Source organism: Pongo abelii, chromosome 1 (genome assembly GCF_028885655.2).
Source record: "Pongo abelii isolate AG06213 chromosome 1, NHGRI_mPonAbe1-v2.0_pri, whole genome shotgun sequence".
Classification (NCBI taxonomy): Eukaryota; Metazoa; Chordata; class Mammalia; order Primates; family Hominidae; genus Pongo; species Pongo abelii.
In genome coordinates this window covers 13,036,147-13,062,729 of record NC_071985.2, presented here as the reverse complement: position 1 = coordinate 13,062,729, position 26,583 = coordinate 13,036,147, and the positions used below count along the sequence as shown (strand labels likewise).

Genomic DNA, 26,583 nt, shown 5'->3' with positions numbered 1-26,583 from the left:
TATTATAAGTTGCATCTTAAGGCCTGGCGAAAGTGATTAACTATTTCTTTTAATGCAACATTGCCTCATTAGTATTTGAGACTTGGACTTGCTGTGAACCAAATATAGAAGCTTTTCTCATAGCAAAGGAAAATAGAGAATAGAGAAACAGGAAATAGAGAACACTCATAGGAAATAGTATGCCGGATGGTGACTAGGGAATGGGAGGATAGGGCAATAAGAAATATTGTAAGGAATGCTAAACCTGCTCCCCTAGTTTGGTCACATTGCTGTTCAACCAACTTTATATGAATGTCTTTATGGGACGGGACAGAAAATGCAAAACCAAGTAGCGTGAGAAACCACCTGGGAGTCTTGTTCCGTAAATTATTCCAGCCACACAAACTAGTGGTAGCTTTTTGACTTACTGATCTATGAAACCCATAGAAAAGTACAGTGAGTGGATTTGGGGCAATGTGAGCAAAGAGCGGGTGGTGAAGAAGGCATAGATGAATAATGTCCTCCAATAATTCACAGTTCTTATTTCATACCCAGATGACTGACCTGTTTTTTTATCTTGTTTTTGGAAGTCGGAGACAGAGCCAGGCTTCAAACCAAGCAGTCTGGTTCCAGAGTCAATGGTGTTTTTTTGTTTTTCGTTTGCTTTTTTTTTTTTTTTTTTGAGATGAAGTCTCGCTCTGTCACCCAAGCTGGAGTGCAGTGGCGCGATCTCAGCGCACTGCATCCTCCGCCTCTTGGGTTTAAGCGATTCTCCTGCCTCAGCCTCCCAAGTAGCTGGGACTACAGATGCCTGCCACCATGCCTGGATAATTTTTGTATTTTTAGTAGAGACAGGGTTTTACTGTGTTGGCCAGGCTGGTCTCGAACTCCTGACCTCAGGTGATCCGCCTGTCTCGGCCTCCCAAAGTGCTGGGATTAAAGGTGTGAGCCACCGCACCCGTCTGAGTCCATGGTTTTAATCCCTGTCCTACACTGTAGCTTTCTCTGGCATCATAAGGTTTTGAGAAGAAATTATATTCTTAATATAGATGACCTAATAGTCCTATCTATAACTTCTGTAATTACATAGGAAAAAAGTGTAATACTCTTTTGGGGGGAAATCTATAACTCATACCAATCAACTTTAAAGGAATACACTGCAGGTGGGGCATTTTTAAAAAATGTCATCTAACATTTGTATCCATAATTCATTTGGTACAAACAGGTCTCTAAACTTGGCATCATTAGAGCCAAACTTCAGAGTCTAGGTAACGAGATACTCAAAGTGCGGCTCTTTACCATCTGTATCAGAATCCCTCAGGGCGCTTGGTGTAAAGATTCTTAGGTCATGTTGGAGACCCAGACCAGAATCTCTGGGGTAGGTTCTGGGAATGTACATTTTTAATAAGCATCCAAGTGATCTGAATGAACTGTAAAGTTTGAGAATCTCTGTCCTTATCCTTTTCTTTTTTGAGACAGGGTCTTGCTCTGTCACCCAGGCTGGAGTGCAGTGGCACGATCACAGCTCACCTCAGCCTTGACCTCCTGGGCTTACGCAATTCTCTTGCCTTAGTCTCACATGTAGCTGGGATTACTTGCATGAGCCATGTTGCCCAGGCTGGTCTCAAACTCCTGGCTGTTTTTTTTTCTTTTAAAAACAGCTTTATTGAGATGTAACTCACTTATATAATTCACCCATTTCATGTGTGTAATTCAGTGGTTTGGGGGATATTCACATATGTGCAACCATCACCACAGCCAATTTTAGAACACTTTCATCATCTCAGAAGGAAACCTCATACTATCATCTGTCATTCCCCATTTCCTTTCTGTCCCTGCCCTATCTCTGGGCATAAGCCACTATAATCTCCTGTGTCTATAGATTTCCCTGGTCTTGACTTTCATATGAATGGAATCATATGGCATGTGGGTTTTTGTGACTGGCTTCTTTCACTTAGCAGAATGTTTTTCAAGATTCATCTACGTTGTAACATATATTTGTACTTAATTCTTTTTATTGCCAAATAAATATTTCATTGTATGGATAGACCACATTTTGCTTACCCATTCATCCACTGATGGACATCACTGTTCTTTTATTATACTATATATTATATATTATATAATAATATATATAATATATATAATATATGTTATATATTGCATATTATATATGATATATAATGTATGATATATAGTATATATTATATGATAATATATATATCATATATAATATATAATATATAACATAATATATAATAATATATAATATATAATATATAATTATATATAATATAATTATATATAATATATAATTATATATAATATATAATATATAACTATATATTATATATTATATATTATATAATATAATATATAATATATAATATATAATTATATATAATATATAATTATATATATTATATTATATATAATATATGATATATAATATATATAATAATATATTTAATATATAATAATATATAATTATATATTATTAAGTTCTGGGGTACATGTGCAGAACGTGTAGTTTTGTTACATAGGTATACATGTGCTGTGGTGGTTTGCTGCACCCATCAACCCATCACCTACATTAGGTATTTCTCCTAATGCTCTCCCTCCCCTACCTCCCCACCCCCCTACAGGCCCCAGTGTGTGATGTTCCCCTCCCTGTGTCCATGTGTTCTCATTGTTCAATTCCCACTTATGAGTGAGAACATGTGGTGTTTGGTTTTCTGTTCTTGGGTCAGCTTGCTGAGAATGATGGTTTCTAGCTTCATCCATGTCCCTGCAAAGGACATTAACTCATCCCTTTTTATGGCTGCATAGTATTCCATGGTATATATGTGCCACATTGTCTTTATCCAGTCTATCATTGATGGACATTTGGGTTGGTTCCAAGTCTTTGCTATTGTGAATAGTGCTGCAATAAACATACGTGTGCATGTACATGTACATGTGTCTGTATAGTAGAATGATTTATAATCCTTTGCGTATATACCCAGTAGTGGCATTGCTGGGTCAAAGGGTATTTCTAGTTCTAGATCCTTGAGGAATTGCCACACTGTCTTCCACAATGGTTGAACTAATTTACACTACCACCAATAGTGTAAAAGCGTTCCTGTTTCTCCATGTCCTCTCCAGCATCTGTTGTTTCCTGACTTTTTAATGATTGCCATTCTAACTGGTGTGAGATGGTATCTCATTGTAGTTTTGATTTGCATTTCTGTAATGACCAGTGATGAGCATATTTTTCATGTTTATTGGCTGCACTTCTTTTGAGAAGTGTCTGTTCATATCCTTTGCCCACTTTTTGATGGGGTTGTTTTTTTCCTGTAAATTTGTTTAAGTTCTTTGTAGATTCTGGATATTAGCCCTTTGTCAGATGGATAGATTGCAAAAATTTTCTCCCATTCTGTAGGTTGCCTGTTTACTCTGATGAAGTTTCTTTTGCTGTGCAGAAGCTCTTTAATTAAATTAGATCCCATTTGTCAATTTTGGCTTTTGTTGCCATTGCTTTTGGTGTTTTGGAATGAAGTCTTTGCCCATGCCTGTGTCCTGAATAGTATTGCCTAGGGTTTCTTCTAGGATTTTTATGGTGTTAGGTCTTAAGTTTAAGTCTTTAATCCATCTTGAGTTAACTTTTGTATAAGGTGTAAGGAAGGGGTCCAGTTTCAGTTTTCTGCATATGGCTACCCAGTTTTCCCAACACCATTTATTAAACAGGAAATCGTTCCGCATCGCTTGTTTGTGTCAGGTTTGTCAAAGATCAGATGGTTGTACATGTGTGGTATTATTTCTGAGGCCTCTGTTCTGTTCCATTGGTCTATATATCTGTTTTGGTACCAGTACCATGCTGTTTTGGTTACTGTAGCCTTGTAGCATAATTTGAAATCAGGTAGCATGATGCCTCCAGCTTTGTTCTTTTTGCTTAGGATTGTCTCGGCTATGTGGGCTCTTCTTTGGTTCCATATGAAGTTTAAAGTAGTTTTTTCCAATTCTGTGAAGAAAGTCAATGGTAGCTTGATGGGGATAGCATTGAACCTATAAATTACCTTGGGCAGTATGGCCATTTTCACAATATTGATTTTTCCTATCCATGAGCATGGAATGTTTTTCCATTTGTTTGTGTCCTCTCTTATTTCCTTGAGCAGTGGCTTGTAGTACTCCTTGGAGATGTCCTTCACATCCCTTGTAACTTGTATTTCTAGGTATTTTCTTCTTTTAGTAGCAGTTGTGAATGGGAATTCACTCATGATTTGGCTCTCTGTTTGTCTGATTTTTGCACATTGATTTTGTATCCTGAGACTCTGCTGAAGTTGTTTATCAGCTTAAGGAGATTTTGGGCTGAGACAATGGGGTTTTCTAAATATATGATCATGTCATCTGCAAAAAGAGACAATTGACTTCCTCTTTTCCTATTTGAATGTGCTTTATTTCTTTCTCTTGCCTGATTGCCCTGGCCAGAACTTTCAATACTATGTTGAATAGGAGTGGTGAAAAAGGGCATCCTTGCCTTATGCGGGTTTTCAAAGGGAATGCTTCCTGTTTTTGCCCATTCAGTATGATATTGGCTGTGGGTTTGTCATAAATAGCCATTATTTTGAGATGCATTCCATCAATACCTAGTTTATGGAGAATTTTTACCATGAAGGGGTGTTGAATTTTGTCGAAGGTCTTTTCTGCATCTATTGAGATCATCATGTAGTTTTTGTCATTGGTTCTGTTTATGTGATGGATTACATTTATTGATTTGTGTTCGTCGCCTTGCATCCCAGATATGAAGCTGACTTGATCGTGGTGGATAAGCTTTTTAATGTGCTGCTGGATTTGGTTTGCCAGTATTTTATTGAGGATTTTCGCATTGATGTTCATCAGGGATATTGGTCTGAAATTTTCTTTTTTTTGTTGTGTCTCTGCCAGGTTTTGGTATCAGGATGATGCTGGCCTCATAAAATGAGTCAGGGAGGATTCCCTCTTTTTCTGTTGTTTAGAATAGTTTCAGAAGGAATGGTACCAGCTCCTCTTTGTACCTCTGATAGAATTCAGCTGTGAATCTTTCTGGTCCTGGACTTTTTTTGGTTGGTAGGTTATTAATTACTGCCTCAATTTCAGAACTTGTTATTGGTCTATTCAGGGATTCGACTTCTCCTGGTTTAGACTTGGGAGGGTGTCTGTGTCCAGGAATTTATCTATTTCCTCTAGATCTTCTAGTTTATTTGCATAGATGTGTTTATAGTATTCTTTGATGGTAGTTTGTATTTCTGTGGGATCGGTGGTGATATCCCCTTTATCATTTTTTATTGCGTCTATTTGATTCTTCTCTCTTTTCTTATTAGTCTGGCTAGCGGTTTATCCATTTTGTTGATCTTTTCAAAAAAACCAGCTACTGGATTCATTGATTTTTTTTGAAGGGTTTTTCATGTCTTTATCTCCTTCAGCTCTGCTCTGATCTTAGTTATTTCTTCTGCTAGCTTTTGAATTTGTTTGCTCTTGCTTCCCAAGTTCTTTTAATTTTGATGTTAGGGTGTTAATTTTAGATCTTTCCTGCTTTCTCTTGTGGGCATTTTGTGCTGTAAATTTCCCTCTACACCCTGCTTTAAATGTGTCCGAGAGATTCTGGTACATTGTGTCTTTTTCTCATTGGTTTCAAAGAGGATCTTTATTTCTGCCTTAATTTTGTTACTTACCCAGTAGTCATTCAGGAGCAGGTTGTTCAGTTTCCATTAGTTGTGCAGTTTTTAGTGAGTTTCTTAATCCTGAGTTCTAATTTGATTGCACTGTGGTCTGAGAGACTGTTATGATTTCTGTTCTTTTGCATTTGCTGAGGAGTGTTTTACTTTCAATTATGTGGTCAATTTTAAAATAAATGAGATGAGGTGCTGCGAAGAGTGTATACTCTGTTAATTTGGGGTGGAGAGTTCTGTAGATGTCTGTTAGGTCCGCTTGGTCTAGAGCTGAGTTCAAGTCCCTGAATATCCATGTTAATTTTATGTCTCATTTATCTGTCTAATATTGACAGTGGGTTGTTAAAGTCTCCCAATATTGTTGTGTGGGGGTCTAAGTGTCTTTGTAGGTCTGTAAGAACTTGCTTTATGAATCTGGGTGCTCCTGTATTGGGTGCATATATATTTAGGATAGTTAGCTCTTCTTGTTGCATTGATCCCTTTACCATTATGTAATGGCCTGCGTCTCTTTTGATCTTTGTTGGTTTAAAGTCTGTTTTATCAGAGATTAGGATTGCAACTCCTGCTTTTTTTTTTTTTTTTGCTTTCCATTTGCTTGGTAAATATTCCTCCATCCCTTTATTTTGAGCCTATGTGTGTCTTTTCACGTGAGATGGGTCTCCTGAATATAGTATACTGATGGGTCTTGACTCTTTATCCAATTTGCCAGTCTGTGTCTTTTAATGGGGGCATTTAGCTCACTTACATTTAAGGTTAATATTGTTATGTGTGAATTTGATCCTGACATTATGATGTTAGCTGGTTATTTTGCCCGTTAGTTGATGCAGCTTCTTTTTTTATTTTTTATTTTATTTTTATTTTATTATTATACTTTAAGTTTTAGGGTACATGTGCACAATGTGCAGGTTAGTTACATATGTATACATGTGCCATGCTGGTGTGCTGCACCCATTAACTCATCATTTAGCATTAAGTATATCTCCTAATGCTATCCCTCCCCCCTCCCCCCACCCCACAACAGTTCCCAGAGTGTGATGTTCCCCTTCCTGTGTCCATGTGTCTCATTGTTCAATTCCCACCTATGAGTGAGAATATGTGGTGTTTGGTTTTTTGTTCTTGATGCAGCTTCTTTATAGTGTTGACAGGCTTTACAATTTGGTATGCTTTTGCAGTGGCTGGTACTGGTTGTTCCTTTCCATATTTAGTGCTTCCTTCAGGAGCTCTTGTAAGGCAGGCCTGGTGGTGACAAAGTCTCTCAGCATTTGCTTGTCTATAATAGATTTTATTTCCCCTTTACTTATGAAGCTTAGTTTGGCTGGATATGAAATTCTGGGTTGAAAATTCTTTTCTTTAAGAATGTTGAATATTGGCCCCCACTCTCTTTTGGCTTGTAGGGTTTCTGCAGAGACAGCTGCTGTTAGTCTGATGGGCTTCCCTTTGTGGGTAACCCGACCTTTCTCTCTGGATACCCTTAACATTTTTTCCTTCATTTCAACCTTGGTGAATCTGACGGTTATGTGTCTTGGGGTTGCTCTTCTCGAGGTGTATCTTTGTGGTGGTCTCTGTATTTCCTGAATTTGAATGTTGGCTGTCTTGCTAGGTTGGAGAAGTTCTCCTGGATGATATCCTGAAGAGTATTTTCCAACTTGGTTCCATTCTCCCCATCACTTTCAGGTACACCAATCAAACGTAGATTTGGTCTTTTCACATAGTTCCATATTTCTTGGAGGCTTTGTTCATTCCTTTTTATTCTTTTTTCTCTAATCTTGTCTTCTCGCTTTGTATCATTAAGTTGATCTTCAATCTCATATCCTTTTTTCCACTTGATCGATTTGGCTCTTGATACTTGTGTATGCTTCACGAAGTTCTTGCGCTGTGTTTTTCAGCTCCATCAGGTTATTTATTTTCTTCTCTAAACTGGTTATTCTACTTAGCAATTCATCTAACCTTTTTTCAAGGTTCTTAGCTTCCTTGCATTGGGTTAGAACGTGCTTCTTTAGCTTGGAGGAGTTTGTTATTACCTGCCTTCTGAAGCCTACTTCTGTCAGTTCATCAAACTCATTCTCTGTCCAGTTTTGTTCCCTTACTGGCGAGGAGTCATGATCCTTTGGAGGAGAAGTGGCATTCTGGTTTTTGGAATTTTCAGCCTTTTTGTGTTGGTTTCTCCCTATCTTTGTGGATTTATCTACCTTTGGTCTTTGATGTTGGTGACCTTCGGATGGGGTCTCTGAGTGGACATGCTCTTCCTTTCTGTTTATTAGTTTTCCTTCTAACAGTCAGGCCCCTCTGCTGCAGGTCTGCCGGAGTTCCACTCCAGACCCTGTTTGCCTGGGTATCACCAGCGGAGGCTGCAGAACAGCAAAGATTGCTGCCTGTTCTTTCCTCTGGAAGCTTCGTCCCAGAGGGGCACCTGCCAGATGCCAGCCAGAGCTCTTCTGTATGAGGTGTCTGTCAGCCCCTACTGGGAGGTATCTCCCAGTCAGGATACATGGGGGTCATCGACCCACTTAAGGGGGCAGTCTGACCCTTAGCAGAGCCTGAACACTGTGCTGAGAGATCTCCTTCTCTCTTCAGAGCCATCAGGCAGGCACATTTAAGTCTGCTGAAGCTGTGCCCACAGCTGCCCCTTTCCCCAAGTGCTCTGTCCCAAGGAGATGGGGGTTTTATCTATAAGTCCCTGACTGGGGCTGCTGCCTTTTTTCCAGAGATGCCCTGCCCAGAGAGGAGAAATCTGGCAGTCTGGCCACAGTGGCCTTGCTGAGCTGCCATGGGCTCTGCCCAGTTCGAACTTCCCAGCAGCTTTTACACTGTGAGGGTAAAACCACCTACTCAAGCCTCAGCAATGGCGGATGCCCCCCCCCCACACCAAGCTTGAGCGTCCCAGGTCGACCTCAGACTGCTGCTGTGCTGGCAGCGAGAATTTCAAACCAGTGGATCTTAGTTTGCTGGGCTCCGTGGGGGTGGGACCTGCCGAGCCAGACTACTTGGCTCCCTGGCTTCAGCCCCCTTTCCAGGGGAGTGAATGGTTCTGTCTCACTGGCGTTCCAGGTGCCACTGGGGTATGGGAAAAAAAAAAAAAAAAAACCTCCTGCAGCTAGTTCAGTGTCTGCCCAAATGGCTGCCCAGTTTTGTGCTTGAAACCTAAGGCCCTGGAGAGGTAGGCACCAGAGGGAATCTCCTGGTCTGTGGGTTGTGAAGACTGTCGGAAAAGTGCAGTATCTGGACCGGAGCGCACAGTTCCTCAGGCTCAGTCCCTCACGGCTTCCCTTGGATAGGGGAGAAAATTCCCTGACTCCTTGCGCTTCTCAGTCGAGGCGACACCCTACCCTGCTTCGGCTTGCCCTCCGTGAGATGCACCCACCGTCCAAGTAGTCCCGGTGAGAAGAACCAGGTACCTCAGTTGGAAATGCAGAAATCACTCACCTTCTGTGTCGATCTCGCTGGGAGCTGCAGACTAGAGCTGTTCCTATTCGGCCATCTAATAGGTGATATATCATTTCCAGCTTTTTTTTTTTTTTTGGAGGATACAGAGTCTGGCTCTGCTACCCAGGCTGGAGGCTGGAGTGGAGTGGGGTGATCTCAGCTCACTGCAACCTCTGCCTCCTGGGTTCAAGCGATTCTCCTGCCTCAGACTCCCAAATAGCTGGGATTACAGGTGCCTGCCACCACACCTAATTTTTGTATTTTTAGTAGAGATGGGGTTTCATTATGTTGGCCAGGCTGGTCTTGAACTCCTGAACTCAGGCGATCCACCTGCCTTGGCCTCCCAAAGTGCTGGGATTACAGGTGTGAGCCACTGTGCCTGGACTATCATTTCAAACTTCTTGACGACCCACATCAAGAAGTTTGAAATGATAAAAAGGACACATTTAAGGAAACCATTTGTGGATATGAGTGGACATTTGGGTCATTTCCACCATTTGGCTATGATGAATAAGCCTGTTATAAACATTTGTGTGTAAGTTTCTGTGTGAACATATGTTTTCATTTCTCTTGGGTATATTCTTAGGAGTGGAATTGCTGGGTCATATGGTATTTCTGAGTGTCACTTTCTGAAAAACTGCCAGACTATTTTCCACAGAGACAGCACCCATTTTACATTCTCAGCAGCAGTGTATGAAGGTTCTGATTCCTCCATGCTCCTAGCACTTGTTATCTGACTTTTTGATTCTAGATATCCTAACGGGTATTAAACGATATCTCCTTTTGGCTTCTGATGTATATTTCTTTGATGACTAAGTTTGTCGAGGATCTTTTTGTGTGCTTAGTGGTCATTTGTATATCTTCTTTGGAGAAATGTCTATTCACATCGTTTGTCCATTTTTAAACTGGGTTGTCTTTATTATTGAGTTGTAAGAGTTCTTTGTATGTTTTAAATATACTCTAAGTCCCTTGTCAGGTATATGATTTGCACATATTTTCTCTCATTCTGTAGCTGTCTTTTCACTTTCTTGATTGGTAGCCTTTGAAGCACAAAAGCTTTTACTTTTGTCCACTGTATTTATCTTTTGTTGCTCGTGTTCTGGTGTCATACCCAAGAACCCTTTGCCACATCCTATATTGATGGTCCCTGATTTACAACAATTCACAACTTTACAGATGGTGTGAAAGCAGGACACATTCAGTAGAAACTATAATTGAAATTTTGAATTTTTTAATCTTTTCCTGGGCTAACAATATGGGGTATGATAATCTCTCAAGATGTATAGGGCAGTGAGGTACAGCTCTCAGTCAGCCATGTGATCATAGGGGTCAACAACCAATACTCTATGGTGTGTATTTTTTATTTATTTTCAACTTACAATGAGTTTATCAGAATGTAACCTCATCATAATTTGAGAAGCATCTGTATTTGCCCCTGAAAACATGCCCCTATATTTTTTTCTAAGAGTTTTGTGGTTTTTGTTCTTACATTTGGTCTTTAATACATTTTGAGTTATTTTTTGTATATGGTATGAGATAAGGATCCAACTTCATTCTTTTGCATGTGGCTCATAGGTATTCTTAAACTATTAAAAAGAGTAAATTTTAAGGCAATCCACCCTGTGTTAGTTCCACTTTGCTCCTTATGTTTGGCTACAATTAATCTTAGCAAAGCAGGAATTCACATTTAGATAGCCATCATGTGGCCACCTCTGTTCATGTTCTATTAACTTTTAAATAGGTCACTGATGTTAAGTACAATGATGTCAAAACATATGCCTGATTTGGTGTGCCATATAATCTAGTTCTGATCTTGTTTATTTAAAATAGGCTTTCCTGACAAAGACAACTTTACTTTTTAGAAGCTGCTGGCAGAAAAGGCTTTTCAAACCCCAACAGTCATCCCAGGGCAGCTGTGATATTGAAAACTGGCAATGACCTCTAGGGTGTACCTGAGACCAGTCATTAGAAATTTTTTGAGAGGTAAACTCAGTTTGGGGGCAGAAACAGGATGAAATGATTATAGAGGCAGGAGATGGAAATGGGATGAGAAATCCTCCCCAAATGATTTCACCATTGTTATGACTGCTCTCATGATTTATATCCAAATTGAACTATCTATTTTATTCTGGCTAATTTGGGCATCATCTACCTTTTAAAAATTTTTTTGTGGGTACATGGATAATAGGTGTGTATATTTATGGGGTACATGAGATGTTTTGATACAGGCATGCAGTGTGAAATAATCACATCATGGAGAATGGTGTCTCCATCCCAAGCATTTATCCTTTGTTTTACAATCACACTCTTTATTTTAAAATGTACAGTTATTATTGACTGTATAGTCCACCCTGTTGTTAGTGCTATCAAATAGTAAGTCTTATTCATTCACTCAAATTTTTTTTTTTTTTTCTCCCCATTAACCATACTCTCTCCGCCCCCCCCCCCCCCCACTCCAGCCTCTGGCAAACATCCTTCTCCTCTCTGTGTCCATGAGTTCAGTTGTTTGAGTTTAGATCCCACAAATAAGTGAGAACATGCAGTGTTTGTCTTTCTGTGTCTGGCTTATTTCACTTAACATAATCATCTCCAATTCATCCATGTTGTTCCAAATTACTGGATTTCATTCTTTTTTATGGCTGAATGGTACTCCATTCTGTATATGTTCCACATTTTCTTTATCCATTCATCTGCTGATGAACACTTAGGTTGCTTCCAAAGCTTAGCTGTTGTGAACAGTGCTGCAGCAAACACGGGAGTGCAGATATCTCTTCAATATCCTGATTTCCCTTCTTTTGGGTAGATACCAGCAGTGGGATTGCTGGATCATGTGGTAGCTCAATTTTTATTTTTGAGGAACTGCCAAACTGTTCTCCATAGTGGTTGTACTAATATACATTCCCACCAACAGTGTTCAAGGGTTCCCTTTTCTCCACATCCTTGCCAGCGTTTGTTACTGCCTTTTAGATATAAGCCATTATAACTGCAGTGAGGTAATATCTCACTGTAGTTTTGATTTGCATTTCTCTGATGATCATTGATGAAGACTTTTTCATATGTCTGTTTGCCATTTGTATGTCGCCTTTTGAGAAATGTCTGTTCAAATCTTTTGCCCATTTTTAATTTCCTATATATTCTGGTTATTAATTCCTTGTCAGATGGGTAGTTTGCAAATATTTTCTCCCATTCTGTGGGTTGTCTCGACTTTGTTGTTTCTTTTACTGTGCAAAAGCTTTTAACTTGATATGATCCTATTTTTCCATTTTGCTTTGGTTGCTTGTGCTTGTAGGATATTGCTCATGAATTCATTTATTTTTATTTATTTTTGAGATGGAGTCTTGCTCTCTTGCCCAGGCTGGAGTACAGTAGCGTGATCTTGGCTCACTGCAGTCTCTGCTTTCTGGGTTCAAGTGATTCTCCTGCGTCAGCCTACCGAGTAGCTGGGACTACAGGCATGAGCTACCACACCCAGCTAATTTTTGTATTTTTAGTATAGTTGGGGCTTCACCATGTTGGCCAGGCTGGTCTCGAACTCCTGACCTCAAGTCATCCACCTGCCTCAGCCTCCCAAAGTGCTGGGATTACAGGCATGAGCCACTGTGCCTGGCCAAGAATTATTATTATTTTTTAATTTTATTCTTAATTTCAAAAGTTTTTGGGGAATAGGTAGTGTTTGGTCACATGGAAAAGTTGTTTAGTGGTGCCTGCTGAGATTTTCGTGCACCCATTACCTTAGCATTGTACACTGTACCCAGTGTGTAGTCTTTTATCCCTCACCCTCTTCCACCCTTCCCCCAGGTCCCCAAGTCCATTATATCGCTCTTATCCCTTTGCGTCCTCATAGCTCAGCTCCTGCTTATAAGTGAGAACATATGATATTTGGTTTTCCATTCCTGAGAGTTATTTCACTTAGAATAATGGTCTCCAGCTCCATCCAGGTTGTTGTGGATGCTATTTCATTCCTTTTTATGGCTGAGTAGTATTCCATGGTATATATATACCATTTTTCTTTATCCTTTAGTTGGTTGATGGGCATTTAGGCTGGTTCCATATTTTTGTATTTTGGGAACTGTGGATTGTGTGGCTATAAACATGCCTGCACAAGTGTCTTTTTTGTATAATGACTCCTTTACCTCTGGGTAGATACCCAGTAAGGGGGATTCCCACCAGCAGTATAAAAGTGTTCTTTTTTACTACATCCATGCCAACATCTGTTATTTTTTGATTTCTGAATTATGGTCATTCTTGCAGGAGTAAGGTATGGGGCATCTCATTGTGGTTTTGGTTTGCATTCCTCTGAGAATTAGTGATGTTGAGGATTTTTTCTTGTTTGTTGGCCATTTGGATATCTTCTTTTGAGAATTGCCTGTTCATGTCCTTAGCCCACTTTTGGATGGGATTAGTTGTTTTTTTTTCCTTGCTGATAATGTTTGAGTTCCTTGAAGATTTTGGATATTAGTCCTTTGCTGGATGCATAGTCTGTGAATATTTTCTTTTACTCTATGACTTGTCTGTTTACTCTGCTGATTATTTCCTTTGCTGTACAGAAGACTTTTTGTTTAATTAGGTCCCATGTATTTATCTTAGTTTTTGTTTTAGTTGCTTTTGGATTCTTGGTCATGATCTCTTTGCCTAAGACAATGTCTAGAAGAGTTTTTCTGATGTTATCTTCTAGAATTTTTCTGGTTTCAGGTCTTAGATTTAAGTCTTTGATCCATTTTGAGTTGATTTTTGTATATGGTGAGAGATGAGGATCCAGCTTCATTGTTCTACATGTGGCTTCCCGATTATCCCAGCACCATTTGTTGAACAGGGTGTCCTTTCCCTACTTTTATGTTTTTATTTGTGTTGTTGAAGATCAGTTGTCTGTAAATATTTGGCCTTATTTCTGGGTTCTCTATTCTGTTCCATTGGTGTACCTGCCTCACTCTGTCACCCAGGTTGGAGTGCAGTGGCGCAATCCTGGCTCATTGCAACCTCCGCCTCCCAGGTTCAAGTGATTCTCCTGCCTCAGCCTCCTGAGTAGCTGGGATTACAGGCACCTACCACCATGCCCAGCTAATTTTTGTATTTTTAGTAGAGATGAGGTTTCACTATGTTGACCAGGCTGGTCTTGAACTCCTGACCTCAAGTGATCCACCCGCCTCGGCCTCCCAAAGTGCTGGGATTTCAGGCTTGAGCCACTGTGCCCGGCCCTGCCTGCCTATTCTTATACCAGTACTATGCTGTTTTGGTAACTATAGCCTTGTAGTATAGTTGGAAGCTGGGTAATGTGATACCTCCAGATTTGTTCTTTTTGCTTAGTCTTGCTTTGGCTGTGCAGGGTCTTTTTTGGTTCCATATGAATTTTAGAATTTTTTCTATTTCTGTGAAGAATGATGACCTTTTTGTTTTTTTGAGACGGAGTCTTGCTCTGTCGCCCAGGCTGGAGTGCAGTGGTATGATATTGGCTCACTGCAATCTCTGCCTCCCAGGTTCAAGTAATTCTTGTGCCTCAGCCTCCAAAGTAGCTGTGATTACAGGTATGCACCACCACACCTGGCTAACTTTCGTATTTTTTAGTAGAGACAGGGTTTTGCCATGTTGTCCAGGCTGGTCTCGAACTACTGACCTCAAGTGATCTACCTACCTGGCCTACCAAAGTGCTGGGATTACCGGTGTGAGCCACTGCATCCAGCCTGATGATGGTATCTTGATGGGAATTGCATTGAATTTGTAGATTGCTTTTGGCAGTATGGTCGCTTTCGTATTGATTGTACCCATCTATGAGCATGGGGGATGTGTTTCCATTTGTTTGTGTCATCTATGATGTCTTTTAGCAGTGTTTTGTAGTTTTCCTTGTAGAGAGCTTTCACCTCCTTGGTTAGGTATATTCCTAAGTATTTTGTTTTTGCAGCTTTTGTAAAAGGGGTTGAGTTCCTTATTTGATTCTCAGCTTGGTTGTTGTTGGTGATCAGTTTTAGGAGCTTTTAGGATAAGTCTTTAGGGTTTTCTAGGTATGCAATCATGTCATTGGTGAACAGTGACAGTTTGACTTACTCTTTACTGGTTTGGATGCCCTCTTTCTGTTGTCTGATTGCTCTGGCTAAGGACTTCCAGTACTATGTTGAATAGAAGTGGTGAAAGAGGGTATCCTTGTCTTGTTGCATTTCTCAGGTGGAATGCTTTCAACTTTCCCTGATTCAGTATAATGTTGGCTGCGGGTTTGTCATAGATGGCTTTTATTACCTTGATGTATGTCCCTTCTATGCCAGTTTTGCTGAGGGCTTTAGTCCTAAAGAGATGCTGGATTTTTTCAAATGCTTTTTCTGCATCCATTGAGATAATCATATGATTTTTGTTTTTAATTCTGTTTATGTGATATAGCCCATTTATTGACTCATGTATGTTAAACCATCCCTGCATCCCTGGTATGAAACCCACTTGATCATGATGGATTATCTTTTTGATATGCTGTTGGATTCAGTTAGCTATTAATATTTTGTTGAGGATTTTTACATCTATGTTCATCAGGCATAAACATAGTTTTGCCATGTCCTTTCCTGGTTTTGGTATTAGGGTGATACTGGTTTCGTAGAATGATTTAGGGAGGATTCCCTCTTTCACTATCTTTTGGAACAGTTTCAGAATAAGATTGGTACCAATTCTTCTTTGAATATCTGATAGAAATTAGCTGTGAATCCACCTGGTCCTGGACTTTTGTTGGAAATGTTTTTATTGCTGTTTCGATCTCACTAGTTGTTATTGGTCTGTTCAGTTTCTATTTCTTCCTGATTTAATCTAGGAGGGTTGTATATTTTGATTTTCTAGTTTGTGTAAAGGTGTTCATAGTAACCTTGAATGATCTTTTGTATTTATGTGGTATCAGTTGTAATATCTCCCATTTTGTTTCTAATTGAGCTTATTTGGATCTTCTGTCTTCTTGGTTAATCTCACTAATGGTCTATCGATTTTGTTTATCTTTTCAAAGAATCAGCTTTTTGTTTCATTTATCTTTTGTATTGCCTTTTTGTTTCAATTTCATTTAGTTCTGCTCTGATCTTTGTTATTTCTTTTCTTCTGCTGGGTTTGGGTTTGGTTTGTTCTTATTTCTCTAATTCCTTGAGGTATGACCTTAGATTTTCTATTTGTGGTCTTCCAGACTTTTTTGATGTAGGCATTTAATGCTGTGAACTTTTCCTCTCAGCCCCACTTTTGCTGTGCCTCAGAGGTTTTGGTAAGTTGTGTCATTATTATCATTCAGTTCTAAGAATTTAATTTCCATCTTGATTTCATTGTTGACCCAAAGATCATTCAGGAGCAGATTAATTTCCATGCATTTATATAGTTTTGAGGGTTCCTTTTGGAGTTAATCTCCAATTTTATATTCCACTGTGATCTGAGAGAGTACTTGATATAATCTCAATTTTCTTAAATTTATTTAGACTCATTTCATGGCCTATCATATGGTCTATCTTGGAGAATGTTCTGTGTGCCAATGAAAAGAATGTATATTTCTGCAGTTGTTGGGTAGAATGTTCTGTAAGTATCTGTTAAGTCCGTTTGTTCTAGGGTATAATTTAAGTCCATTGTTTCTTTGTTGACTTTTTGTCTTGATGGCTTGTCTAATACTGTCAGTGGAGTACTGAAGTACCCCACTATTGTGTTGCTGTCTATCTAATTTCTTAATGTCTAATAATAATTGTTTTATAAATTTGGGGGCTCCCATATTAGGTGCATATCTATTTAGGATTGTGATATTTTCCTGTTGGACTGATCCTTTTATTAATAAATAATGTCTCTCTTTGTCTTAACTGTTGATGCTTTAAAGTCTATTTTGTCTGATAAAAGAATAGCTACTCCTGCTTACTTTTTGTTTTCATTTGCATGGAATATCTTTTTCCACCCCTTTACCTTAAGTTTATGTGAGTCCTTATGCATTAGTTAAGTCTCTTGAAGACAGCAGATACTTGATTTGTGGATTTTTATCTATTCTGCTATTCTATATCTTTTAAATGGAGCATTTAGGCCATTTACACTCAACATTAGTATTGAGATGTGAGACTGTTTTATTCATCATGCCAGTTGTTGCCTGAATACTTTTTTTTTTCATTGTTTTATAGGCCTGGTGAGATTTATGCTTTAAGGAGGTTCTATTCTGGTGTATATTGAGGTTTTGTTTCAAGAATTAGAACTCCTTTTAGCATTTCTTGTAGTGCTGGCTTGGTAGTGGCAAATTCTCAGCATTTGGTGTCTGAAGACTTTGTATCTTTTCCTTCATTTATGAAGCTTTGTTTTGCTGGATACAAAATTCTTGGCTGACAATTATTTTGTTTGAAGAGGCTAAAGATAGGACCCCAATCCCTTCTGGCTTATAGGGTTTCTCCTGAGAAATCTGCTGTTAAACAGCTTTTAAGATTCTTTCCTTTGTCTTGACTTTAGATAACCTGACTATGCCTGATCATCTTTTTGCAATTATTTTCCCAGGTGTTCTTTGAGCTTCTTGTATTTGGATGTCTAGATCTCTAGTGAGGCCAGGGAAGCTTTCCTTGATTATTCCCTCAAATATGTTTTCCAAACTTTAGATTTCTCTTCATCTTCAGGAACACCAATTATTCTTATGTTTGGCCATTTAACATAATCACAAATTTATTGGAGGCTCTGTTCATTTTGTAAATTCTTTTCTGTCTTTGTCGATTGGGTAATTGCCTTGTCTTCAAGTTCTGAAGTCCTTTCTTTTCTACTTGATTCTATTGTTGAAACTTTTCAGTGAATTTTTTATCCTCCAAGTGTGTCTTTCATTTCCAGAAGTTGTGACAGTTTTTTATTATATCTGTTTCTCTGGAGACATTTTCATCCATACCTGTGTTTAAAAAAAGATTACTTAAGTTGGTTTTTACCTTTCTCTGGTATCTCCTTGAGTAGCTTAATAATCAGTCTTCTGAATTATTTATCTGGCAATTCAGATATTTCTTCTTGGTTTGGATCCACTGCTGGAGAACTAGTGTGAGCCTTGGGGGGTGTTATAGAATCTTGTTTTGTCATATTAGCAGAACTGCTTTTCTGATTCCTTCTCATGTGGGTAGACTATTTCACTGGAAAAATCTAGAACTCAAAGCTGCTGGTCAGATTCTTTTGTCCCACAGCGTGGTCCCTTGATGTGGGGTGCTTCCCGTTCTCCTAGTGATGGGGCTTCCTGTGAGCCAGACTGCAGTGATTGTTATTGCTCTTCTGGGTCTAGTCACCCAGCAGGGCTACCAGGCTTTGGACTGGTGCTGGGGAATGTCAGCAAAGAGTCCTGTGATGCAATTCATCTTCAGGTCTCCCAGCTGTAGATACCAGCACCTGCTCCTGTGGAGGTGGCAGGGGATTGAAGTAGACTCTGTGAAAGTCCTTGGTTGTAAGTACGTTTAGTGTGCTGGCTTTCCTAAATGCTTGATGCTAGCAATGAAGTTGCCACCATGGACAGACTCAGGACCACTGTTTAGCCCAGATGTTGGAGGCAGCAGAATTAGCTGTTGTTTTCTCCTTCCTTGGAGCAGGGGATCTGTCATGAGTTGCTGTAATGTCCTGAGTTGGTTGGCCTCCAGCCAGGAGGTGGCACTTTTAAGAGAGCACCAGTTTTTCACCTGTCTCTCAGAATTTGCAGTGGCCTGCCACTTCTTTCCAAGTGTCTGTGAATTCTTTCAGTTTTCCTGGTATGCTCCTGTGGTGGTTCCTGGAGCAAAAGTCCATGGTGTGACTCTCCACACACTGTTCCGTCTGTCCAAGTGGGAGCTGCATGTAAGCCCTGTCTCCTATCCACCATCTTCCCCTCAAAGTATTTATACGTAAATAGAATAGATGAACAGAATCTAGATCCAGATGCAAATCTGTGATCCATTCCCTGCCCATTGCACTTTCATTTCTTCAGGAAACAAATTCTCTGCTCTTTAGCCCCAAACCTCTGCCATGATGGCAGTGTCCACAGGGACACTCTCAAGAAATTTTTGCCCAGACCCATGTCTTGGCGATTTTCCCCAATGTTTTCTAGTAGTAGTTTCATAGTTTGAGGTCTTAGGTTTAAGTCTTTAATCCATTTTATTTGATTTTTATATCTGGTGAGAGATAGTGGTCTAGTTTCATTCTTCTGCATATGGATATCTAGTTTTCCCAGCACCATTTATTGAAGACACTGTCTTTTCCCCAGTGTATGTTCTTGGCAGTTTGTTGAAAATGAGTTCACTGTAGGTGTGTGGATTTGTTTCTGGGTTCTCTATTCTGTTCCATTGGTCTATGTGTCTGTTTCTTTTTCTTTTTTTTTTTTTTTGAGACAGACTCTTGCTCTGTCGCCCGGGCTGGAGTGCAATGGCGTGATCTCGGCTCACTGCAAGTTCCACCTCCCAGGTTCACACCATTCTCCTGTCTCAGCCTCCTGAGTAGCTGGGACTACAGGCACCCACCACCTCGCCCGACTAATTTTTTGTATTTTTAGTAGAGATGGGGTTTCACCATGTTAGCCAGGATGGTCTCGATCTCCTGACCTCATGATCTGCCTGCCTCAGCCTCCCAAAGTGCTGGGATTACAGGCGTGAGCCACTGTCCCTGGCCCTATGTGTCTGTTCCTATACCAGTACCATGCTGTTTTTAGTTACTATAACTCTGTAGTGTAATTTGAAGTCAGGTCATGTTGATTCTTCCAGTTTTGTTCTGCTTAAAATAGCTTTGGCTATTCTGGGTCTTTTGTGGTTCTGTATACATTTTAGGATTGTTTTTTCTATTTCTGTGAAGAATATCGTTGGTATTTTGATAGGGATTGCATTGAATCTGTAGATTGCTTTGGGTAGTATGGCCATTTTAACAATATTGATTCCTCCAATCCATGAACAGAAAATATTTTTCCATTTTTTGGTGTCCTCTTCAGTTTCTTTAAATGTTTTATAGTTTTCATTATAGAGCTCTTTCACTTGTTTGGTTAACTCTTAGATATTTATTTGTGGCTATTATAAGTGGGATTACTTTTTGTTTCTTTTTCAGATTGTTCACTCTTGGTATATAGAAGTGCTACTGATTTTTTGTGCAACTTTACTGAATTTATTAGTTCTCATACTTTTTGTGGAGTCATTAATTTGACTTTTTCTATTCCAATTTGGATACCCTTTCTCTTGTCTGATTGCTCTAGCTAGGACTTCCAGTACTATATTTAATAACAGTGGTGACTGTGTGTTCCAGATCTTAGAGGAAAGGCTTTTAGTTTTCCCCTATTCAGTATGATACTAGCTATGGGTCTGTCATATATGGCTTTTATTATGTTGAGGTATGTTTCTTCTTTCCCTGGTTTGAGGGTTTTTATCATGAAGGAACATTGAATTTTATCAAGTGCTTTTTTAGCATCAATTGAAATGATCGTATGGTTTTTATCTTTCATTCTGTTAACATGATGTATCACATTGATTTGTGTTATGTTGAGCCAAGGATCCTTGTATCACATGGATAAATCCCACTTAGTCATGATGAATAATCTTTCCAATGTATTGTTGAATTTGGTTTACTGGTATTTTGTTGAGGATTTTTGCATCAATATTTATCAGAGACATTGGCCTACAGTTTTCTGTGTCTTTGGTTTTAATATCAGGGTAATACTGGCCTCCTCCATGAGTGTAGAAGTACTCCCTCTTCCTCTATTTTTTTTGGATTAGTTTGAGTGGGACTGATATTCTTCTTTAAATGTTTGGTAGAATTCTGCAGTGAAGCCATTGGGTCCCAGGCTTTTCTTTACTGGGAGACTTTATTATGGCTTTGATCTCTTGCCTTTTTACTCCTTGTTACTAACAGTGAAAGTCTTTAGAAAACCTTAAGAGAGCTCTGAAAAGAACCCTTGTTTTAGGGACAGAAGAACTGAAGAAAAGCTGGGAGAAAACATTGCTTTCTCAGTGGATTAGGGAGCAGAGAAATTCTAGTCAGGTAGAATAAAAGACTTGTTATTGGTCTGTTCAGGTTTTAGACTTCTTTCCGGTTTAGTCTTGGTCGGCTGTATGTGTCTTGGAATTTGCCCATTTCTTCTAGATTTTACAATTTATTGGCATATAGTTACTCATCATCTAGCTTTTCAATAAGGGATTAAAACAATGATGACTCACTGTTGCAAGCAAGACTCTGATAGAAGATTTTGCCCATACTGATAAACGGCAAGGCGAATCCCTCTCAAACGTAAGAGTAACTGAAATGAATATTCCAGCTGAACAGATATAGCCTACATTCAAATGAATAGAACATCTTTAGTTTCCTACAAGGAAGAGATTTTTGTCTATTGCAAGGCATGATGTCTGTAAGTATGCTGAATAATTACCTGTCTTTCTAGACCAATCCTGGAATGGTCCCCAGCCATGGATTCAGTCCCAGATCTTATTTCTTTGACAACCCTCGAAGATATGACAGTGATGATGACCTTGCCTGGAACATTGCCCCTCAGGGACTTCAGGGAGGGTAAGACCCTACTTCATGTTAGACAAGCCTCATCAGGAGGGAAGGGTTACACCAATTAAATAGATTCAAGCTAAAAGAAAATTCCTACATTAAAACTGTGCAGGCTTAGGTGGTATAAGACTGGATTATCAGTAGATCATTTTACTTATGTGAAACATTCAGGAATGAGAAAGGACATCCGATTTTTTTAAAGCCCCATAGCATTACTGTATACAGTAGTGTTTCCTAAACAATATTCCATGAAACACTATTTTCTTAATAGCTATGCTGTGCAAAAGGAAATGATAATCAACTTTATTTTTTAGAGACAGGGTCTCACTCTGTTGTCCGGCTGGAGTGCAGAGTGGTGCAGTCTCGGCTCACTGCAACCTCCCCCTCCCAGGTTCAAGTAATTCTCATGCCTCAGGCTCCTGAGTAGCCATTACTGGTGTGCGCCACCACACCCAGCTAATTTTTTTATTTTTAGTAGAGACGGGGTTTTGCCACGTTGGCCAGGCTGGATTGAACTCCTGGCCTCAAGTGATCTGCCCACCTTGGCCTTCCAAAGTGCTGGGATTACAGGCATTAGCCACTGCACCCGGCCAGAAAAAAAACTTTTTAGAAAATGCCAAGAGAGCCTGTAATATGCTAATGTGTGCTCTGAATCTCCAAGAGGGAAATATAGCACTTGTCTATGGAATCACTCAATGGAACATGGTATCTTTAATCACGTGTTCTAAAGCTAGAGAGTAAATGCAGTAGTATTTATTTCTTAGAATAAGTTATACATTATAAAGGACCAAGCTTTCAAATTTGAATGATGTCCGTTCTTAATTTAAAATTTCATTTACATGAAGGATATTTACTTTGGTCTCAATTTTCATGAATACTTATTTAATAAATACTTCTATAGCATCTACTCTGTATCAGACACTGTTCTAAGAGATTCACAAATATCAACTCATTTAGTCTTAACAGTCCTGAGAGGTCAGTACTATTATTAGCCTCATAATACAGATGAAACTGAGGTATCTAGAGGGTAGGTAACTTGTCCAAGATCACACAGCTAGCAAGTGGTTAGGCTACAATTCTAACTCAGGTAGTTTTGTTCAAATTTGTTTTCTGAATCACTAAACTATGTAGAGTTTGTATATAAGTATCCTGTCTCTTAGTCTCACCTATGCTTATGTTATACTTTCATGTGAGTTTTAATAACAGGAGTCTCCTTCGTTGAATCCACTTGCAGATCTGGCCCAGAAAATGTGGAGAGGGCAGTTAAATACTAAGAGTTCAAAGCAGCATACATAGAGGGTGTAAGACAATACATGAACTACAAGTCTGCTGCCATCGCCTAATTTTCAGTGAATTGGGAAGGCAAATAAAAAGAGGGAAGCACCTGAAATTGCAACCATAGCAGAGATCCACCCCAGGATTCCAAGTTTTGCTTACCTCAGCATGGGCATGGTCTGCAAACAGGAAGGGTAGTAGCTATTGGGATTCCCTTCCCTTTTCCTCAGCCTGCTGTGCTCAGCCATACTCTACTACCCAATGACTATCATGTTTCCCCTTTCAGCCTGTGGCTCTGAGACGGTGAGGCCACCAAGGCCAGCAGGGGTGAGAGGAGCCAAAAGGGCTGACATAGTGCCTGCCGAGCCTGTCTTCTCTCTGCTTGTCCTCCCAGGACCCCCATCCTGTTCCTGGGAAAGGGAAGCTTCTTAGAAGTGAAAGGTTATCTTATGTAATCTTTTTAAGATTAAAGACTTAGCATGAACAACTTTACAACTTTTTTCCCTCTGGGATGAAATGATAAAAAATATATGCTTGCCTTTTTACTCCTTGTTAGTAACAGTGAAAGTCTTTAGAAAACTTTAAGAGAGCTCTGAAAAGAGTCCTTGTTTTAGGGACAGAAGTACTGAAGAAAAGCTGGGAGAATACATGCTTTCTCAGTGATCGGTGAGCAGAGAAATCCTGGTCAGATAGGATAAAAGATTGTGGCTGAGAAAAAAGAAGAAAGCTGCCCAATCCGCTGAGCCAGCAGATGTAAAGAACGTAAGCTGGAAGCAAGCCAACAAACAAGGACTTCTTGAAGTCAAAAGCTGTCCTTTGGGTCACTCAGATTTTGAGCTCCACCTCTTCCCTAAAACTGTTCTTTTCCAGTTACCCCGTTGCATTTCCTATTAGTTTTTTTTTCCTCCTTTAAACCCATATTCTGCTGGAGCTGTCCTACCCTCTCACCTGCCAGAAATGACTTAGAGCTGAGGGAGTCCTCACTACCTATATCAGTGAAGAAAAGACCCCCTTTCTACTACATAGAGGAACATAATTATAATGAAAACGACTTACATGTATTGAGAATTAACTATATATTAGATACTGTTCTAAGCACTTTACAGATGTTAACTCAGTCCCCACAATAGGCCCACGATGTAGTTACTAATATTACTCCCATTCTAAGATGAGGAAATTGAGGCATAGAAGTTATTTGTCCAAAGACACCACCACAGGTTGTGAGCTGTACTCCATGTTAGGATTCAGATACAGTTTGTTGCTAAAAACGTTTCCTATACATAATGACTGGCGGGGTTCTCTAGTAATGCTATATACTTCTGTGCTCTAAAGAGTTCAATAGAGTTGTGGTTTCCTATACATAATGACTGGCGGGGTTCTCTAGTAATGCTGTATACTTCTGTGCTCTAAAGAGTTCAATAGAGTTGTGGGTGGGCATTTTAGCCCTGTGTGTAGCACGGTTTTGTGGGAAAATGGACTTTAAGAGCCATTTTTAAAGAACTTTAGAGTTATCTATAGCTTATACAAAAATCTCAGCTCTGTCTACCTAAACTAGACCGTGTTATACATACCATATAATGTTTCAAGTCACTGAAATATTTTTTTCTTTTTAAGTTTTGCTCCAGATTACTACGATTGGGGACAACAAACTAACAGCTTCCTGGCACAAGCAGGAACTTTGCAAGACTCAACTTTGGATCCTGACAAACCAAGCCTTGGGTAGCATCAGTTAACAGTTTTATGGACGATTCCTCAGATGAAAAGCTTCAGAAAAGTGTAGTGACAGCTGAATTTTTAGGGCACTTTTCCTTAAGAAATAGAACTTGATTTTTACTTGTTACAGGTTTCCATTGGCTCCATAGGACTAAGCAATAATGTAGATTGATAAACCCTTATTTTAGTACTAAAGAGGGAGCCTTGCTATTTCAGTGGGTATAATTTAAACTTTTTAAAGAAAATCTGTACTTTTATAAAGATGTATTTTGTATAACTTAAATAATAATGCTAAAGTATACTAGGGTTTTTTTTTTCTTGAGAATGTTACTGCAATTATGTTGTAGTTTGCACAGACTTCTATGCATAATTCACTTTAAAAATATAGAATATATGGTCTAATAGTTTTTTAAAGCTTTTGGACTAAAGTATTCCTCAAATCTTACCTCTTCAGGTCACTGATGGTCACTCCGATTCTGAGTGCCACATTGGTAGACTCCTAAAATAGAATTGACAACTTAGAAAGCCAATTGCAACTCCAGTGATGACAGTTAAAATGAAATGGTAAAGCAGCAGACTTGTAAGGTCTTTAGAGATTTTTTTTTAAGGTTCAGGCAGTAGGTCCCTCAAAGAATCTCTTAAGTTTTGCCCAAAGACTGGTACTTCCTTTCAGTAGGGCGCTAATGTATACACATTAATGATAATAAGTTGATAACATTAAAAATGTAGCTGACTTATCCTATTAAACCTCTTCTGCTATATTCACAGATTCTGCATAGTTTTTCTTTCAGGCTAATGAAATCTAATATGCATTTCCTCAGGGCTATATCAAGAGTACACCCCTTTCCCAACTCACTGAATGTTCATTATATTCAAGGACAAAATAAGAGGGTCCATAAAGGGCATTAATAACAAATACCCCAAGCCCTTGAGCTAAGACTATGTGGAATCTTTCTTTTTTCTGTAATCTCCAACTATATTTATAATAATGCCCTTACTTCTAAATAGCACTGTAAAAAGCCTATTGGAAGCTGCACATTTAAAAATGGCAATAGCATTGCAGTATGCTGTAGCATGATGCCTGTCACCCATGTAAAGGGCATGTTCCAGACAATTCCTTGTAAGTCATCTTTCATTTAAGTAAAAAACATGTTATGAAATACTGCCTCCCAGACCGGAAGTGCCATTCTAAAAACTCCACTATGTATATCCTGGAGCCATAAAACTGCCTATTGGGAGGCTAAATGCTCTGCTTTTCTATAAAAAACAGATAAGATTCTAGAGGAAGTACTGTTACCAGAAACAAGGTACCTTTCTGCTCTGCCTAGGAATGCTCATCTGGGGACAGAGGGAAGGTCCAATGAAAAGGAACTTATATTAACAGGTCTTGCTATATGATGCAACCCATTTCAAATGACTCTTTTCATTTTCATCTTCAGGAATAACTGATCTCTGGGCATTGATTTCAGAGAGATGAAGTCTACTATTGTTTTGGTAGTATTTAAAATTGGGATCTCAAGTTTCAAATCGATCATCATTGGGCTTTTCATTTGTAGAGAACACCTTCACTCTGCATAGTCCTACATAACAACATTCTTGTCTTTCAGTACATGAAAAAATTGGGGTAACATAGAATTTAAAATAGTTGTCAGGGAAAATTCTACACTGAAGTGAACCCTACACTGTTATTCAAGTTGCCTAACACATTATAAGCTATTATTCTAAATAGCTTTAACAGATTATTGTGGTCACACTGTATTACTAATAAATACTTTGGAGAATTTAAAGGCAGACTCAGCATGTTTTAAACTCCTTTAAGTCACATCTTCAGAAAGTCCTGCAGTCCTTCAGTATTAGGTCAGCTAAGGGAAGATATATTTTTAAAAACAGTGATAAGACTATCACTAATATCATACTCATCCTATAATATGTAAACATAGTTCTGTTGTTACTGACAGAAAAATTAGAATACCCAGCATTAACTGAGAGAAGTCAGTCTACTTTTATGATGAAGCTACTGGGATTTATTTGAACTATTATTTTTGTTGGATAGTATAAAAATGTTCTAAGT

At 39.0% G+C, this 26,583-nt stretch overlaps 1 protein-coding gene across 3 annotated transcripts in view; it reads left to right on the top strand.

Moving 5' to 3' along the window:
• The window catches only part of GPR137B (G protein-coupled receptor 137B), a 66,950-nt gene extending 41,677 nt beyond the window's left edge, over positions 1–25,273 (top strand). Inside the window, exons 6-8 of one of the 3 annotated variants that reach the window (XR_008527714.2) lie at positions 21,409–21,533; positions 23,414–23,561; positions 24,414–24,514. Coding sequence is in view for 2 of the 3 variants with exons in the window: in XM_002809273.6 (XP_002809319.3) it covers positions 21,409–21,533; positions 24,414–24,522 (234 nt within the window). In the remaining variant the exon portion in view is untranslated. Of the gene's footprint in view, positions 1–21,408; positions 21,534–23,413; positions 23,562–24,413 lie in introns of all 3 variants that reach the window. The other 2 variants (XM_063724579.1, XM_002809273.6) reach the window with 2 other exon arrangements.
• Positions 25,274–26,583: the final 1,310 nt, after the last annotated feature.